A 20,364-nucleotide genomic window follows, 5' to 3' on the forward strand; every position below is an offset into this window, starting at 1 on the left:
TAAAAGAATTCCTTCGTCTCCCATCTTAGAAAGCAAAGTAGCTGACAATAACAACATTTTAACTGAAGGAATAAATTAAAATAAGTAAATTTTTACAAGGAATCCTTGGTTTTTGAAAACACAGGCATCATTTAGGGTCACATTCACAATAACTGCAGGTACCTGGTGTATTGTGTTGGTATTAAGCTGTAAATAGCAACTCCTGCACTATTGATTACCATCACACTAAGCCCAGCTTATGAATAGTGGGGTACATTATGGTAAACTTTATAAGCAGTTGTCAAGTATCTCGACATCAAAACCCAAGTTAGGGAACCAGCATAGTAAGTGGGGAGCACACATCTCATTGTTCCTCAAATCCACAATTCAAAAATAGGGTGCATGTTCTCTTCAACATTTGACCAGAGATATCTTACTGGGAGCTGACTCAAAAACCAACTGAGGGTAATGTGCCATGCAGCCACTTAAGTAGTCTCAGTCTGCACTAGCACTGCTTCACACATACTGCATGGAACCATGCAAATGCAGGTAATGCATCTCTATTCTATTGATTCGAATGAAACCAGGTCAGATTTAGTGGATAAGGCAGATATGATATATGTATAATTTTTATAAACCATGTGCTAAACATTAATACAAACAATTAAGATAATTATTAAAGTTTCTCTACCAACTCACAGGGTTGAATTAATGTTAATACATAACATAATATCTTATTCATGTTACGGGACTTTAGATGCAATAAGATATATCTATGCACACAAAGGGTGCTGTTCATTTTGTTCGATTGATTTCAGTGATCATTCACATTGAACCTCATAGTTATCTACTTGTAGTACAGTCAAATTAGGCCTTTTTGGAGGCAAGCCTGAACATTCAAAAAAACAAAACGAAACTTGCTGGAGTATGTAGTACTACTTAACGTGTATTTGTCACAAAAAGTCCCAAAGAATCCTGTTGCGGGTTTCGGAGATATGACATCATCAATATGGCCACCCGCAGAATTGTAGTGCAATCTTTAAACTGCGTATAACTTCTCACAGGATAGTGATAGAATCTGCGTTTTTGCACCAAATAAAAGAAAATCAATTGGGGAAATTATTAAATAAAGTATATTAGTTGTTCTGAACACATTGTCTGAAATATATTTAAAAAATTGGAGAAAATTAGATTTTGCATTACCTGTTTCAATGATTTTTCATATATTCCTTAATAATTATAAAGTACTATTGAAACATTTTGACAAATAGTGTTCTACAGCATTTTGAGGACTTTACAATGGTACCTGGTTCTTTTCTCTACCATTAATCATAAGGTAGTTGTTTGCTAGCTGATATACAGCCTTATTAGTGCAGTTGAAATATAAGGGAAAGTGGTAGATTACTTCACTTCTGGCGGAGAACATGCCCTTTGGAAATGGCATAGTACATTTATTCCTGAATGTAAAATGCTCAAGACAGTGCCAGATCTACAAGTCTTGGGCTCCCAATCGAAATATTATCAGAGGCCCCCCTCTACCTACACACACACACACACACCCAGCCAACTGAAAAATTTTAAATGGGAAGGGGGTTATGTGATAGAACTCTGTTTTCTCACATCTGGAAAATGATACGTTTGTTACAATCATGTAGTCATAACTTTTTCCTGATTAAAAACAGGTTCAAGATGCATTTCTCATGAAATTCTAGCCTGATTTAACTCTTCAAGCCGGTTCAACGTACACGTGTACGGACCCTCATAGTGCTTCTAGAGGCAGTTCGACGTACACGTATACGTCCCATGTAATAGTGACGAAATGATGCCTATTCTGCCATCCTTTGTTTTCCCACATAAACGAAAACACATGTAACTCAAGAGTAGACTGCAATGTGCTGCCATCTGTTGGTTTTCCTTCCCATTACATGAAATTATGTACAATTGCATCACTTTATTACGTAAAGAAAACAGCTGACAAATGGCGTCTCACGAGCGGTTAAAGGGCATCGAAGGGGACGAAATTTCTGCTTTTTTAGAGGAAAGTGACAGTGAAGGTTCAATTTATTCATTTCTATCTACAAGTGAAAGTGAAGTAAACTCTGCAGAACAGGAAGTAGATAGTGTCAGTGATAATGAAAGTGAATTAGATGGCATTACATCGTCACCTGTTGCATCATCGAATGTAATATGGAACTAGAAAGAAGTTGACGACTTTATCAAAGCAAATAAACTTGCGTTTTATGGATTGTGCAGTCCCCAAAAAGCAGTCAATAATGTTCTTGATGCCTTTCTGTTGTTTTTTGACACAACACACAACGTTGGACTTCTAAACTAACAAGACCACAAGACAGAAGGCGTACTTTGTAAGCACATGTAAGTTTTTATTTTTATTACTCCCTCTGTCCCATAATTATTGTCCGATATGCCAAAATGGTAACTTTTTATTTATGTTCTTTTGGATACTTGATCGGCCAATTTGTACTGATCCTTGAGTAATAGCGTTGTATGACACATTCCTGTGTTTCATTTACTTCTTCTGTATACACCAATGTCACAGTTTGAATATCGGACACTTATTATGGGACAACAAACAAAAGTGTACCGGACAATAATTATGGGACAGAGGGAGTATTATTTTTGTTATTATAGTATAAATGTCATTATTTATACATTTTTGTGTAGTGTGAAGTTTTGTTTACAAGAAAGTCCTGAATATTTCATTGAAATTGAGAAAATGGTTTTTAAGATATGTTCAATTTTGTGACATAATGCGAAAATTGCTGTTTCGGTGATTTAAAATTACCGCCTTTCGCAGTGGCTGATGGGTATTTTACTCCCGGCTTGAAGGGTTAATTCTAGTCTGACTGCCACATGGGAAACCCAGGGTGGGTAATCTAAGTTCGGAATTTTTCCGGCTTTGTCCCCAGATAAAGCAGTTCTAGGGCACACCCAGACTCAAATCAAATGGTATCGGGGGAGGGGGGTAAAGGTGGCCGCAGTGTGGTGCTAATCACACCACCTCCAAGGTGACCGACATCGAAAATATGTGGGGACCCTACCCACACATTCCCTAAATGTGCCTTCATGGCACGGTGCTATGAGCACAGGGAATGTGACTTTTCTGCTACCTGTAGACTGTATATTGTATTCATTACTGTACTCCTGAGTAGCTAAGTTTGCTTCTCACATATGCATATACGAACCCTCTACTATGTCAATGGCTGAGAACCCCCTAAAGGCTTAAAGTGCTCCCCTGTGCTTTGCAGCATGCCATGCAGGTGTATAGGGGGTGTGGGGTTAGGGCCCACACGTTCTTGATCTCGGCCGAGCTGGGGGTGATGTGATCAGCACCGCACCCCTGGTTGCCTTTACCCCCAAGAGTTTCCTCCAGGTGCCCACTATATACGATGCTGGGTGGGCACCGGAGCTGCTTGAACCGGTTCAAAAAGTCCCGGTTCTACCCCACCGGGGATCGAACCCGAGTCTCTTGGATGGTAGTCAGACACCCTAACGACTGAACTACCTTGTGGTAAATGCATTTGCCTTGTAATCAAGAGGTCCCAAGTTAGATACCCAGTGAAGGCACATAGTGGTTCGAATCCCACTTTAATCTAGGTCTAGTCCCAATTAACCTTCTGTGCATAAAGTGGGCTTAAAACTCAAAATCAAATCAAACATTGATATTGGAGTTCTAGATATGACTGTTTTGTTTACAAATGAGTTCAAGGTTCATTCAACTTTAACAATAATTTTTAACAAGTTGAAGTTATAATTTTAATAGGTGCAGGTATCAACTAAAGAATATAATGAATATTGTATTCAGTACTTAACAATGACATACTCTGCTTTTCTCATTAAGGTAATAAATAAGATTTCTATATCAACTTACAGAATTATAGATTGCCAAAGAGGTTGTTCAATCAAAAATACAGAAGTCGAACCTTGAGGTTTACTTATCTGTTTAACAAAATTATTAATAAAAAGTACTGAATCAAACTCACACAGCCTTCAGCACAAGCAACATTATGACTAGTCTTTATAGGTAAAGTTCCCAGTGCATATAGCACCGTGAAGCAGTAGCAGCTTCTGCCTATTTGCACATTCGCATGTGCACACCCAAATAAATCTGTGGAGAACCATGCGATCAGTGATATGAACCCATGTTGACCGAGTTGCGCTTGGGGCTTGAACGCAATGTTAGTTTCTCTCCCTATGACGCTGTTGAAGCAGTCACGTAGAGGACACTGATTGGGTCTTTTGGCTTGAGTGCCATGTGAGGGGAGGTTGCATCATTTACGAAAGCTGTGAACGCAGCGATCGGTGTGCGAGCAAATGTAGTGTTGCAAACTCATTCCATTAGAGATTGTGTGACAGAGTCAAGCCAACCCATACATCATTGCAAACTGAGGTTTTTTTTTTTTTTGAAAAGGAACATTTCGATGGTATATTGTCCGTCCGATTGTGTCCCGTGCATGATAGGGGCAGAAAAGGGGAAGGTGAGGAGGGCAACTGAAAGCGAGATGGGTGTTTTAAACATGCCTGATATTGCCTTTGCTTAGTGCATCTTGGCCAAAATAAACAGTTTCTGTGGCGCAGTAGTTGAATTATCAACTCACGTGGAGGGACCGTACATCAATCATCCAGCTGTTTTACATTGTGTGTTTCTGTTACTGAGTTGCAAAATTGTTTAGCGCTGTCAAAAGCTCGTGCCTGTTTCAGTGCAAACTGTTTGATTTCATGATGAATAGGGAAACTGTATATGGCGAAAGCAGAGACTTAATATTTAACGTTGTTGAATTTTTTGAGGGAAGTTAGCTACAAAGCCTATAGCAACTGCAGCAATATATGGATACGGCAGAAGGGAAGGAAAAATTCTGAAGTACTGAAGTGAACTGAGTGAGTACTGTAATTTTCTTTAAGATTTATTAATCTCTTGATTTTGCTTGATATGCTTGGTTCGATCAGTCTGTCATTAGAAATATACAACAGCTAGATAGATTACAACTGATTTCCTCCATGTGGTAGGTAGTTGGATCGGCTTCTTTGATGTACACCAATGTTATTATTCTCCTTGTTCATTAATATCAGCGAAGTGGGGAGGAAGTTTTTATGAAATATTTTGCAAATCGACAATAGTATTGATATTGTAGATTGGTATTTATATGTATTGAGTGATTTTGTCATATTATCGAATGCTGAATTACATATTGCAAAATAACATCGCTCTTCTCGTGATTGGCTGGATAATTTCCAAAATATTTGTAATTTGTAAAAATCCGTTTTAAAAAAAATCATGAAATATAACTCTATCATAGCCTCATTTTCAGTGAAAGTTGATCAAAACTTGGCTTATCAATATATTAAGCATCAATATGTGCTCAAACACGGGTGCTAGTATTTGACAGGAGTGGTACAACACTTCTCCTGGACACAAGACTAAAGTGCACACCCATAGAGCCAGACCACGAGCCGCCACTGCCGTGAAGGCACATTTAGGGTATGTTGGGGTAGGGTCACACATATTCTCGATCACCATACTCCAGCTTCCTTTGCGCCCAGGGTTGCCCCCAGGTACCCATTGATTTGAGGCTGGATGAGCACCAGAGCCACTTTATAAAAGGATAAGGTTGGAAAAATTCCTACCTTACATCACCCACCTCAGAAATTTAACCCATGTCTCCCCCATGGCAGCCAGTCAACCACCGCGGCTCTGCAATTTTTTTAATTACACTGCTTAAACTCAATGACAAATAGATGCACCTAATTTGCCAAAAATTACGAGCAAATGCGAGCATTCATTTATTTGTTACTTCCTAGGTGTCAATTACTGGTGCCTTTCTCTTAATCAAAGTTTATAAGAACAAATTGTGTTGTATATGTTTCATTTTCAGTCATGGAGTTCAAAAGAAAGGTGATTACTGCAGTTGGAGAGCAAAATATGTACTTGCAAAGACGAGACGTCGCCTGAGGGTCATAAGGGGATTGGTGGATATTACAGGTATATGTCATAGCATTAAGCAGCAACATATGTGTGTGATTAATCCATCTTCTACACCATAAAGAATGTGAATAGACCACTCATCTTCTTAATCAGTGTACATAAACATATGATGGCAAAAGAAAAACAGCATGTAGAGACATTTACTTTAGGGCCTACAGGATTCTAGATTTGATCCCCAGTGGAGACACAGATAGTTCGGATATCACTTTAAACTGTAGGTCCAATCCTGATTAGCCTATGTGTGCATAAAGTGGACTAAAAACTAACATTGACTTTTGAGACAATACCACATTTACTTTTACTTATTTGGTTGTTTTTAGATACTGTTTATCTTATCCTGTATGAAATTGAACTCTCACCTCAGAAAACATGTACTGTGTCAGCAGACAGATACTGGAAGTGTTAACTGAATTATAAGTCTCATGTTTCAAGTTTGGCAGAAGCGCAAAATTATTTTTTTAACAGGAATTAAGCATCGTGATATCTTTGCTATGTTTCTTGTTATATTTATTAGTAAAATAACATAAATCTGTCTTTTAGACAGTGAAACTTTTTATAATGACAAGTATGAGCTTTCCTTTCCTGAAGAAGCTTAGCTTCTTTGGTAATAATTTGTGAACCATTCTAGTGCATAGTATCAACAATAGTTATGAGGAAAATATGCATAGAGTCAAGACCAAGAATATATGTTTTATTGCAGCATTCTTGTTTTCATAAATATTTATTTCTTAATTTTTGATCAGATGGGCAATCAGGTTGGCAGTTGCCCACCTTCCCCTACTTCTGGTACCATCCCTGGTGTGTGGTGGTACTTCGAGGGTTCTGTCCACTGCAAGCTTGTGTCACATGGCTGGGTCATTGATGAGAACCTGCATGCTGATCAGCTACAGAGAGTGTATGATGTTCTTCTCGGCATTAGCCAGCAATGATGAACCAAAAATGTCTCCTAAAATGAGCCAATACCTCATGGTACAAGCGATTTCAGGGCTTCAATGGCCTGGAAATTCTACTGCACCCAGTCTATAGTCCACACTTTGCAAGATGATTTCCGCCTGTTTCATTTTGTGGTGCACTTCTTGAGGGGCAGACAGCTCAGTTCCTTGGAGGAACAAGACATCACTGAGGTTTTTGTATCAAAAGCCAGATGCCTGACATTGGCTAGGGATTGCAGCACTAGCCCAATCTTGGAGAAGGGCCATATGTTCCGATGGACTGTGCTTGGCAGAGTAGCTGACTGCTGACCATGTGGAAGGATGAACATGGTACACAGAAATGCTACAAATTTATGAATCAATCTGATACATTAACTAGGAAGGTGAATGAATTATTTACTACCTTCATAACATATTTGGCATTTAGTATCAGCTCAGTAAAATATCAGTAATAACAGTTGGTAAATTTTATATGATTGCTTAGGCATGTGGTGAGATTTCATTTCAGTCCATACCCATAACACAAAATGGTAGTAATGAAGGTTCTACCTCAAGTATTATTCCCAATCATTGCCACTGAAAGTACACTATTACTGTAACTTGTAGCCAGAATTCTCTCACTACATATAAAGAACATTTTTATTTTTCAGTGTCCATTGGTGGAGTCTTTGCATTTTTCCTTGGGGCCAGCTTGATGAGTGTCTTTGAAATAATATACTTCCTCACAATCAGACCACTGTTTCTATATTGGAAGTGCAGGGAGTAAACAATGAGGTCCTCCCCTACTGTCACTAGGATGATGTATCACATGTAATCAATTAACAATAAAGAATAGTGATGTGATGTGAGTTTTATTATATTTAAATTAATATGAATAGGAACATCTAATAGAAGGTAAAATTTCTAGTACATTGCACACATATGAAGACTATTTAGAAGTTCCGAAAAACATGGATACAATTTAATAATTATTCAAGTAGGTAATTTCATCGTAAGATAAGAAGACCTTCAGAAGTGTTACAAAATGCAATGATGATGAGTGAAAATAGAAAATTTTGCAATTCTGCTATAAAAATTACTTGTGTGAAGTCACCATGAGTCATAATTGATGCATTGATGTTGCCATAGGTTTATACAGTGCGTCCATTTCGATCTTCAGCCGAGAGATCTGGAAAAGCGAGGCGGGCGGCGGTGGCGGAGATGCCGACATTTGCGGCCTGTAATGCCCGCTTATTTTTATGTACATGTGCAGACATTTATATAAATATTGCAAAATGAGCACTAATTTGTATTATAATTTATCATCTGTAATTCATCCAAGTTCTGCCCTTATATACACAAAAAAATACACTTTAGAAACGATGTTAAGAGCCACAGATAATAAAGCATTTTAATCATAGTTTTGACCAGTAACGTCCTGCTTAAGTTTATATCCTTGAAAGAGTTTTGTGCCGATGGGGATCGTTTGGAGGTTTCGAATGTGCAACACTGTATCAAGATTACGCTGTAGGTGAAACCGTTAAACGTCAATGGTGTTTGTGAGCTTCCTTGCAATCCGAAATCTCCGAGCTCGAGTTTTTTGTTCCTTCGCGACAGAGCTGTGAATATAGTGGCGAGCAGATGTAAACCAAGAGCGTGTTAATTTCGTACTGTGCGCAAGAGTGTTATTATTGGTTACTTGCCATTACTTGTTTGTGTTATTGCAGTGTGTATGTGTATTGTGTCAGTGAGAGGATTGGAATGCCAGCCACAAGGTTCACGTTACGAGGGGGGCTGATAAGTTCTCGGCCTGACCCAGAAGGACTTTAGCTACAGGCACGAAAGTTTCAGGCTATTCAACGTATTCTCCCCGAAAGTCTACACACTTGACACTTGGTGGATATCAGTTTGAACAACTCTTATAACACAGTAACACAGGTTAGTGCTCGTTTTGCAATATTTATATAAATGTCTGCATATGTCCATGAAAATAAGCGGGCATTACAGGCCGCAAATGTCGGCATCTCCGTCAGCACCGACTGCCACGCTTCTCCCGATCTCTCGGCTGAAGATCGAAATGGACGCACGGTATTAGTTTAATGTATACTTATAAAACTGCATATCTTTATCATTGCAATTTACTACAGAATTTCAATTTGAAGCAATACTTCCTGCCCTCCTGAAGAGTAATTCCTTTCTCCCACACCCTCCTTTCAGGAAAATCCCTGTGCGCATCCATTCATTGGAGTTTCTTTTTAGTGAAAATTATCCATCCCACAAAGTTTGCAAGAAAATATTCTCCAAGTCATCTTCGTTGTACTCTGTTAGGAAGTCTAGTCCTTGTGAATTTAAAACATGAACCATATTTTTTAAGTAATTTCAACAAGTAGTTATGGGCAGTGTGTAATTATTATTATTATTACTCAAGACACTAAAAGAAGTAATAGACAACTAACTGACAAAGCTTACAAGTTGATACTTCGCAACCCTCACAAAGAAGCCTCAATACTAATGGATACCACACACATGGTTGCAGTAGTGTATTCTCCCATGGTATCTAGTTTACTGCCAGCAAACCAACATTTTTCATATATGTAGAAATTGCCTCAAAATTTGAAGTTGTCTTCTACATGACTGCATTGGTGTTTAATTTATACTACAGTAGTGGCATTAATTCTGGACACTTTTAGTAAAATGTTATTTTTTAAAAAATCTCGAATGTAGAAACTAGATTCTGTATAGGAATATTAAACAAGTTTAAATGACATCGTTCAGTAACTTCGATAATTGCATCTGAGTGCAGCATTGTAGTCTGATTATAATTGTTATTTTCAACCAACAGAACGCTTGTGTGCGATTGTTATATAGTAGGTCAACTTCCAACTGCTGCAAACAATGAAGCTCACACTTAACCCACAGTACAATACAGAAAATACTAATAATCAGAGAACAATGCTGCAGTAAGATGAAATTCTTGAAGCTACTGAACAATATATAAAACAATGATGCTCCCAGTTGACCTACTATACAACAAATGCACACAGAGTTCTGTTGGTTGAAAATAACAATAATAGACTACAATGCTGCACTCAGATGCAATTATTGAAGTTACTGAACAATGTCACTTAAACTTGTTTAACATTTCTATACAGAATATAGTTTTTACATTCGAGATTTTAAAAAAATAATATTTTACTAAAAAGTGTCCAGAATTAATGCCACTACTGTATATCTAATTAATATGTAATAAATATGTACAATAAACAAAAATCGTTGTAGTATACCAGGTCAAATTTTCAGAATACACCACTTCATGGTTCTTCGCAATTCACATTTGGTACTTTATTGAGATTAGGTGTTCTTCATCTTATACAAGTTTCCTCCTCAAACCAAAGAGTTCCAATACTAGATCATGCAACACCTTAGAGTGCAGCACTAACTCTCTTCCAAATGAGTCACACTGTGACTCTGAGGGCAGATAATATGTGAACATCACAAGGAGTAGTTTTACATCTACCACAACATCTTGTTACGCAGAATGAGTGTTTCTGACGAATGAAACTGCTATCTTATAACATACACAGGTGTCCACTGCCATTGAAGGTTGAATATAAAGCCTTGTGGGTACATGTGTCATGAGGCCCAATGGTATACTTGGAGGTGTTTTGGGTAGACTGCTAATGGCTTGGTCAAAAAAAATAGTATTACTTTGTACTTAAACAAGAAATCAATACTGTGGATTTTTTTTTAAATGGCCAATTTATCACAGTCAAAGATCTGTGACAATAACAATAATAATCAATATTTGAATTATTATTCTCATTCAGCATGGAGAAAAGCATAGCATTCCAAATGCACTCGTCTGTAAGAATGAATACCTTGAAAATAAATACGAATTCTTGAAAATAAAATATCAGGTGTTCTATGATTTTCAACAGAAAGTGCTTGGCAGCAGTGTGGGGACATTTTTACGAACATTTTCCAGAACTGATTTTGCATCCCCTTGTGAAGTCTCAAATGAGGCTGAATCTACATCCACATCACTAAGTAATGTTGAAGAAGTGCTTTGTGAATCACCTAGAAGTGATAAATGTGTTGTTTTTCAAACATACTTTTGAACACACAAATACTCATTGGAATTGAGCAACATGTGTAGAGTGAGTGCAATTCTACATAGTGTCTTATCATCATCCTGGGTGAGTTCCATAGGTAAAGGTAAGGTAAAAGTAAGGTAAAGTTGCCGGTGTACATAGCACTGTGGCATGAAAGTACATTTAGGGGATGTAGGGTCAGGGCCCCACACATTCTCAATCTCAGCCATTTTGGAGGTGATGTGATCACCTTCATGCTCTGGCTGCCTTTACACCATCTTTGCACCCCAGCGTTGCCCCAAGATACCCATTGATACGAAACTGGGTAAGCTTAGAAGCCACTTTATGCCCGAAAAAATTCGGACCTTAGATTATCCACCATGGGAAACAAACCTGGGACTCCCATGTGGTAGTCAGATGCTCTACCACCTACCCTAGATTACTCCGGCTCCTTGGGCAAGTTCCATACTTTAATTATTCCAAAGTATTTTAATATATTTTCTTGTTCTCATGGATTATCTTAACACTTAAAATGATTCGCCTATAATCTACAAACAACCGTTAACTAGAAAATTATTTTGTAACAAAGTCGACATGCTCCTAGAATTTGTTAAAAATTGAATAACTACAAAGTAATTTCGTTCTATTGCTTTCGTAAATATATTATGTAGATCTCTACTACTTAGTAGTAGTAGTAGTAGTTGTTGTTGTTGTAGTAGTAACAGCAGGCAGCATTAGCAGTAATAGTAGTAGTAATTAAACTATAATAAATGTGAATTTTTTGTAAACAGTTTTAGAAAGAACCCTTCCCCCAACCCTGATGAAATCCTGCTTATCCTACTGGGCATTGATACAGATGTATTGTATGCATATTATGGTTATCATTCAACCAAAAGCTCTACAGTATTATATCATCATTCTGAGAAGCTGGTTTCAACATATGGCATTGATTGTGCCTGAAGCGAGTACCCTTTCTAGATGACATAATCCTCCCATTTAAATTTCATTCTTGGATATTTTTAGCTGTTCCTTATGTTCTAGTTGTATACTTTATGAGATGTATCAAAACACAACATCCAGAAAGAACACATGTACATCCTCCAATATGCAATTCTTTACAACCTATTTATTTCGATGAACTTCTGATCACACCATAGCTTCTTCTACACCTCCTATGTTAACACTAGAAGGGCCAGAGTGGTTATTTTGACCGCAAGCTAAATTTAATTTCCCACCATGTCCAGTCTTTTGCAAATTTTGAACTGGCAATTACTGACTTTTAATTAATTAGGATGTACTTGTCATACACAAGAAATTAACTTTTCAAATATTTCAGAAAACTGTTATATGGAACACTATACCTAAAAGGTCCAACAGTGGTCATTCTGACCGCTGTATATATTGCATAGCAACATGTCACTCTTTATGCCACCGCGTCATTGATTTCGAGCACAACAATGAATAGCTCTTTTGTTTGTTGTTTTTTTCCTGCTTATGTTTCATTGTGGAAGGAAATAGTTAGCTATGGTCTCTTGTTAGCTTCAGACGTTCACAAGAATGATCTCATTCGTGTCGTTTGTCTGCACCACAAATACTTCATGAACTGTAACAATTACAGGAGGATGAATATTGGGGATTATTTCTCTGATACAGACATAAGCATAGATGAGTTTGCAAAACCAACAGATAAAGAACTAAGTGATTCATCAAGCAGCGACCCTGAAAATATCAGAGATTCTGACATTCCTTGCAATGATAGTGATGAAATCAGGAGCATAACTGAGACTGGTATGGGAGGAATACAAATGACTTCAACTGGTTCAGGGCATCAGGACAGATTTGACACCATCATAGCTCATGCCGTTCCTTGCTCCAGTAGAGGTCCCAGTTGTACAGGGCTTCGTGGCAGGGAGTCAGAGAGGATACACTGACACCCTCTCTTTCTGAGACAGGAACACAGTTTATTGGTAAGGACGGGAGTACACTTTGGACAGTAACTTGCAGTAGTGAAAATAATGCTGGGAGGTTGGCAGCATGAAACGTACTGATAGAAACAGCAAGACCCACACCACATTCTAAATGTAATGTGCAAGAAAACTCTGTGTCGAGTGCTTGGCATTTATTAGTTGATGATACTATGTTACGTCATATAGAAATGTGTTCTGAAACCAAAGCCCAAAAAAAAAAAAAAAACTGGAGACAATAGTTGGTCAATTTCACTGGAAGAGTTGGATGCTTTTATAGCTTTATTATACGCGTATGTTTGAGGAGCATACAATACTTCACGTCTTGATTTAGATTTATGTGGTCATCAGTATATGGCCCTTCAGTCAGACCATGTCAAGAAATAGGTGCAAAGAGATAATGAGGTATCTGCGTTTTGATGTACATGCAAGTAGATCTACATGGCTGCAGACTGACAAATTTGCATTAACATCTTCAGTGTGGAATCAATTTATTGAGAATTGCTATACGTGCTACAAACCTGGTCAAAATCTTACGGCTGACGAACAGCTGTTTTTAACTGAAGTTCGATGCAGATTCTTGCAGTGCATGGCCAGCAAACCAGATAAATTTTGAATAAAGTTCTGGCTCTTGGTTGATGTTGACTCTAAGTGTATATGCAACGGATTCCCTTACCTTGGAAAAGATGGTTCACGTCCTTCCGATCAATCACTACATGAAAATGTTATCATGCAACTTATGGGTCCTTAACTGAAGAAAGGATGCAATGTCACAACTGACAACTTCTTCACATCTTTGAAACTGGCTGAGAGCCTCAAAGGGCAACAAACAAGCCTGGTCGATACAGTGAACAGAAAAAGGAAAGAAATTTCAGATGCAGTGAAAACTTCTCTCTTTGAAACCACCATAATGAAGACTGTGGGGTATACCACACTGACAGTGTACCATGCAAAAAAGGATAAAAATGTTCTGCTCCTAAGTACTCTACACCCAAGAGTTGAAGTATCAAAAGAACAAAAAGAAGCTCCCAGAAAGTGTAGAATTCTACAATTCTACTAAATTTGGTGTAGACATAGTGGATCAAATGGGACGGAAATATTCTGTTAGAGCTGCAACCCGAAGATGGCCAGTGCATGTATTTCATAATGTGCTCGATCTTGCAGGAGTAAATGCCTGGATCATATATAAGAAAGTGACCGGGAAGAACATTCAGCAGCACAAGTTTCTAATGCAACTCATAAAGGAGCTCCAAAAAGCGCACCTCCAACAAAGAACGCAAAACAGTGTCTCCCAAACAAACAAGCAGAAGACTTCAGGAAATCGGAAACGTCGCCAGTGTCAAGTACGCAACAAGTGTAAGAGAAGCAAGACATACGACACATGTTGCATTTGTGAGAAGGCAGTTTGTGGCCAGTGTTCAGCCAAGAGTTTGAAGTGTAGGATTTGCTTGGCACACGAGTAAAAATGAAAACCTTATATTCTGTTTCAAATATATTGTGCTTTAAATAAACATATTTCTTCACATGTACGACTATTACACTTGTGTTAGTCATTTTCTAAAGGTATTCGTAATAAAAGTAAAATTTTAAACTATACTGTAAATAATATGTTTGGAAATCTAAAAAATAATTGTTACTACCATTGTCAAAAGCATAACATTACAACTTATTTCATATCAGTATTGAAGATTCAATAAGGGAAAATATTAATATTGAATATTGCAGTATATATTAATAATATAACAAATATTGTAACTTCAGTGCTTTAATAAATATTTTCTGTAGTATAATATTACTACATTACGATGTAATCAATATCCTATTATTATAAGCACTTATGGTGTGCATAAAACATTAGCAGTCAAAATGACCACTGACGGCACTTCTACGTATGTATACATATAGCTCCAGCCCTTCTAGCATAAAGGATAGTAATGAGGGGCATATCCACAAAGAAAGATTGGGAAGAGTCCAGCCAGGGATGTCCATTCCCCAAGGCCAATGCCATGTCCCCACTTTATAATATAAGGCTCAGTCAATAAATAACAAGGCAGAGGATATTACACCAAAACTATGGTAGTTAGAAATGGGTCGACGAGCCCGAAATGGAGGTGCAGGTGTGACAAAACTGATTCGTGCGCGTTTCCCCGCTAGATGGTGTTATGTGTCTGGCAAGGTACATGCAAAGGCTGCTAACCAAGCAGCGACCGTGTCCAGTCAGATTCCCATCCACCAAAAAAGTTCAAGACCCTCCACACTAGTGCCGGTCACCGGCAAGGTGATGCTATCATTCTTCTTCGATCGCAAGGGACCACTCCTCGTTGACTTCCTGGAGCATGGAGCTACGGCCAATGCCCAGCGGTATTGTGAAAATTTAACAAAGTTCATGAAGGCAATTAAATCAAATAGACCAAGTCACCTTTCTCGTGGTGTCGTCCTATTGCACGACAACGCTAAACCACACACAGCCAACGCAACAAATGAATGTCTGAAAACATTCAAGTGGGAAGTCCTGAGCCCCACCCCCTATAGTCTAGATCTGTCCCCATGTGACTTCCACATCTTTGGTGAGCTCTTATAAAGGACTGCGGGGACAACGGTTTCAATCGGACGATGATGTCAAGGAGTACGTGCACAATTGGTTCCAAGAGCAGCCAAAGGAGTTCTACTTGCATGCCATTTTGTTACTAGTGTCACAATGGGATAAATTCCTAAACAGTGGCGGACAATACTTCTGAGGTTTGTTATGTAAGTACTGTGAAATATCCTCTGCCTCGTTATTTATTGATTGATCATAATAGTACAGGCATAGTTATCTAGTTATTTTTTTTTCTTGTCTTTTTGTTATTCTTGGAATCTTAATTTCAGAATTGAATGTATGTTGACACTTTTCAGGAGCAGTTTGAAATATTTGGCTGAACTCTTCATCTGAAATCTCCCGAAGTCTATGAAGCAGTCCTGTGAAGTATTTTGGGTAAGAAAGAGTACAGGCTAAATAGTGATGAGAGCTCTAAATACTTTGACAACTGCACAGTAAAACTGAAAATCTTTTCACAAATAAAGAATACAATTACAAAAGTCCCCTTTTCAACTGCGGCTAGATCACTTGCTTGCGATTGTTCACTCGGACAGCTCTATTTAACTGACTAGGTTGAAGAAAGTTAACAGAAACATGAAGTGAAGCATGTTTTTCCAGAAATCAAGTTTTACAGACTGATAATAGTTTGTTTTTACTGTCTGGTAAATAATGCAATATTTGTTTTTAGTATTTTACCTCTGCATGTACTATTTCTAAAAAAAAATACAAACTTCACTTACTGTACTACCAAAACAGTTTCTTGCTGAAGTAAGAATTTCAGCTGATATATCACTACCCAGTGTGAAACTAAAAATATACTTGTGGATGTTATTTTCAGAATTCACAAACCAAATCCAGAGATAATTCTCCATACCTGACACATCAAGTCTCTCATCGGAAAGTATGCTGAATTTACCATAGGATTTTCATAAAAGAAGAAAGGAATTTGGGGAGGTCCAGACCCTCTGGACCCTCCCCCTGGACATGCCCTTGATAGAAATAACCAGGGAATGGATCTATATGTAAATACATATTTATGTACGAAGCTAAATCAGTTGCATTTTGTATTATCTTTGAGCATCATAGCATGTAGATTTCAGAACATATCTCAACATATAACTATATTTGAGCAATAATTACATATCCCCGTGTGACCAAAATATTTGGGTGAATTTCTTCTGAATAACTGGTAAAGTCCGAAGCGATGTTAAACAAACTAAATTGCATTAATTACCAATTTTCTGTCATCCAACAAAAACATGTTTTTTCCTTGTTTTCTTTTCTTTCATCTCCCAACTGTTTGCTTTTGGTATTGTAAAACTCTTGAAATTCCTGTTTATTTACAATTGCTGTCAACAATAGGGAATGAAATCTTAATCATCAGGACCTGATTGTTACAACTGTTATTTTGACAATGTTGGAAGAAAGTCCCAAGTTGAGCAGCCCATTCCTAACCCCACTCTTGCAGCATCAGAAGCAATGATTTTGTGGCACCAAGTATGGGATTCTCTTCTAGTTTCTTTTCAAGACAGTCACGGTAATAGTTGCAATGCCGAGACTTTATTTTATGTAGCTTGTGTACTGTCTTATATTACACAGGTCAACATGGATTTTCCTTTTTTGACTGTGGCACTTGTTTTATACGTAAATTGAGTACCTGATTCCAAAAATGACCCCAGTTTTGTCCTATCATATACCAATTTTAAATAATTTACATACATGTCTATTTAACAATAAAATTAAAAAATACACAATATCCCAATGAAATAGCAATACTAATATTGATGTGAAAATCAACAATCACTCATAGTTATTTTTTATGTGCAAATATAAGGCTTCAATACAAAAAAAAAGGGGAATGTAATGTTTTATCCAGACTTGGATTCTGCTAGAAGGCCTGTACCACATGGTCTGATGTTCCTGTACCGAATCCTCCTAAAAACCTTGAGATACTGCCAGTTGAGTCATCTGAAGATGGCAAACACATCTGGGCAGACACATAAGGCACACCCCAACCTATCAGACAAAATAAACTCAATGATTTGGTCAGAGATTTAAATCTCCCAAAGAATGCTGCAGAACTTCTGGCTTCAAGACTGAAAGAAAAACCCGCTAGCTCCAGGAACATATGTAACAGTTTATAGACATTGCGAGAAAGAGCAGTACTTTACTCAGCAAAGCTCTTTAGTATATTGCATACACATTCCAAACCTCATAAATAAGTTAGGAGATGAATATAACATAGATGAATGGAGACTCACCATTGATGCAAGCAAGAGAAATTTGAAAGGCGTGTTGCTACATAATGGTAACATTCTAGCATCAGTTCCAGTCGCTCATTCTGTTCAGCTGAAGGAGACATATGATAATTTTGAGATACTACTAGAAAAAGTAAAATACAATGAAAACGGAAAGTGGAAAGACGGTATCAGGAACGCTAGAATATATCAATGATGGCTGACTACTGCTTGTTGCAGACACGTGATGATCCTGGTAAAGTTCACAAGAGAACATGTCGTACAAGAAGTTTTTCATCCAAGCAACAACGGTTCTATTGGCAGATCATGTACGTGACCATTAGTGGTTTTCCTGTTTCCTTTCCTTTGGATTTTATGTTACAATAGGCAATGTGGCATGTGTTTATGAATTCCATGCATTAATCTATAACTGTACTAAAAACACAATATAATGCAATGTGTATTTCATTGCTGTTTAGTATAATATGTTGGTTGTATGGTTAAGGTATTACAGAATCACAAGTTCAAACACATACATATTACGTGTAATTTTTAAGAAACCTGATGTGATGCAGTAAAATGGCAGTCTTTTCTATAATCCATACATCTTGAAGATGCAAAATCAGTTATTGGAGGTAAAAAAGGACTTTTTTTCCTTGACCTGTGTTATTAAAAAGGTACATTTTTACAATTTTAAGTCTATATTTAACTCCATATTTTGGTGAAAATAACTAACTACTCCCTCTGTCCCATAATTATTGTCCGGTACACTTTTGTTTGTTGTCACAAAATACTTGTCCGATATTCAAACTGTGACACTTGTGTATACAGAAGAAGAAAATGAAACACGGAAATGAGTCATACAACGTTATTGCTCAAGGATCAGTACAAATTGGCTGATTAAGTATCCAAAAGAACATAAATAAAAAAAAATATAATTTTGGCATACCGGACTATAATTATGGGACAGAGGGAGTATATATTTACTGATTTAGCACATTTGTGATATGGTAATAATTCTCTGGGTGTTTGTGTCAATGGTAATGAACACAAGCTCTTTGCTCCTAACAAAACATTGCTAATATTCTCCTATAAATTCCAGAATGGATCTAATGGAATGGGATCATTTAATAAGATTTACTGATTTTATAATTAAGATGAAAAATCAGAAGAAAGAAAAGTATTCTTTCTCGATCATTGTCAGAATATTAAAAAAATTCCTTTCTAAACTCCATCCAATCTCTGTTCCATTTTTTAAAATATCATATTTTACATATCTTTACATATTTTAATAACTATATATGTGTCAGTTCTTAACTGACTCAAAAATATTTTTTATTAATGAAATAAGTACAGCTTAAACTTTACACAGAATGAAATAAAAAATGGAAAATATAAGGTCACCAAAAATTAACTGTCAATTGCTGCCGATATTGAATGTCATGTACTCCACACACTGCAAGTTTGACAGATAAGATGAGAGTTGGTGGTCATGTAAATGTTCAACCAGCAGGTTGTGGTTATGACCTTCTTTAACAACTACACCCAATGTTGATTTGGGTTCTGGGGTTTCCTTTGCATTCATCAAGTTTTTTTTTTTATTTCTTGCGTTAGGTCTTGAATATCGCTTTCTAGGAGTCTGATTAATGCGTTTTTTGAAGTGTGTTCCATCTATGCCATCTTAAATGCCAACTTTGTTTCCCTACATTCCATACAGAATGGCATTTTGCTGTGTGTAATTTCTAACTATACTGGATTTCTGCATGTCTTTTTACCTGAGAAGGCTCGCGTTTTCACTTTCACCACACTTCCTCACTCATGAGCTGGAAAGCATGTCTGACTCTGATATGAATAATTTCAGAGGTTTGATTCATAAGCAAATTATGTTTACTGTGATTTAAATTGTCGAATTTAAATAGTTAAATTTTCTTCATATTTTGCTCTTCGTTATTTATTGGTTTGTGTGTCCTGCGATTTGTTTTTACTGTTCTGTTGCTAACCCGTTCTTGTGAATCAACAGGTATTTGTAGGTATGCACTATGTCTCACTTACTGATCCACTCTTGTCATTCAAAACAAACCAAAATAAACCACAGTTTCTGAGTCTCCAGTTTTTCTGAGATTCTTGGTAGTTGCTTTTGAAAGTCAGATCAAATTGTTTACGTTAGACACCGAGTGTCTTTCGAAGCCTAAAAAGTTATAATGATTGTATTTTTATTCCACAGTCTAAATAAAAACAGGAGCACAATACAGTAGTTACTAATTCCAGTTGCTGATTTGGAAAATTTCCAAAAGATTTAATTTTGTTCTTTTCCAAGCTGTATTACAGTAGTACAGGTTGATACCCCAGTAGCACTCTCAGGAAAGTGAACAGAAACGATGCCATTTCATACTATAGGTTATGTATTGTTTTGTACATCAGAAAAAAAGTATTGTACCGAAAGGAAAACTTCAAATCCAAGAATGTTACTAATGAAGCACTAGTAAAGTTTTCAAGGAAATAATACAATTTTGAATCGACTTCAGTGTAAAATATATGACCATTCTGCTATTTTTTTAAATGTTGAGAATGAAAATATTCCTCATTAAAATGTATTTATTTTT

The 20,364-nt window shown here is 37.1% G+C and overlaps 1 protein-coding gene across 1 annotated transcript in view; it reads left to right on the forward strand.

The window, feature by feature from the left end:
* Window positions 1-7,678, forward strand: part of LOC145991668 (uncharacterized) — a 122,290-nt gene extending 114,612 nt beyond the window's left edge. Inside the window, exons 19-20 of the mRNA XM_083127732.1 lie at window positions 5,871-5,977; window positions 7,563-7,678. Coding sequence (XP_082983858.1) covers window positions 5,871-5,977; window positions 7,563-7,678 — 223 coding nt within the window. The remainder of the gene's footprint in view (window positions 1-5,870; window positions 5,978-7,562) is intronic.
* Window positions 7,679-20,364: the final 12,686 nt, after the last annotated feature.

This window comes from Lepisma saccharinum, chromosome 8 (assembly GCF_977018435.1).
Source record: "Lepisma saccharinum chromosome 8, izLepSacc3.1, whole genome shotgun sequence".
Classification (NCBI taxonomy): domain Eukaryota; kingdom Metazoa; phylum Arthropoda; class Insecta; order Zygentoma; family Lepismatidae; genus Lepisma; species Lepisma saccharinum.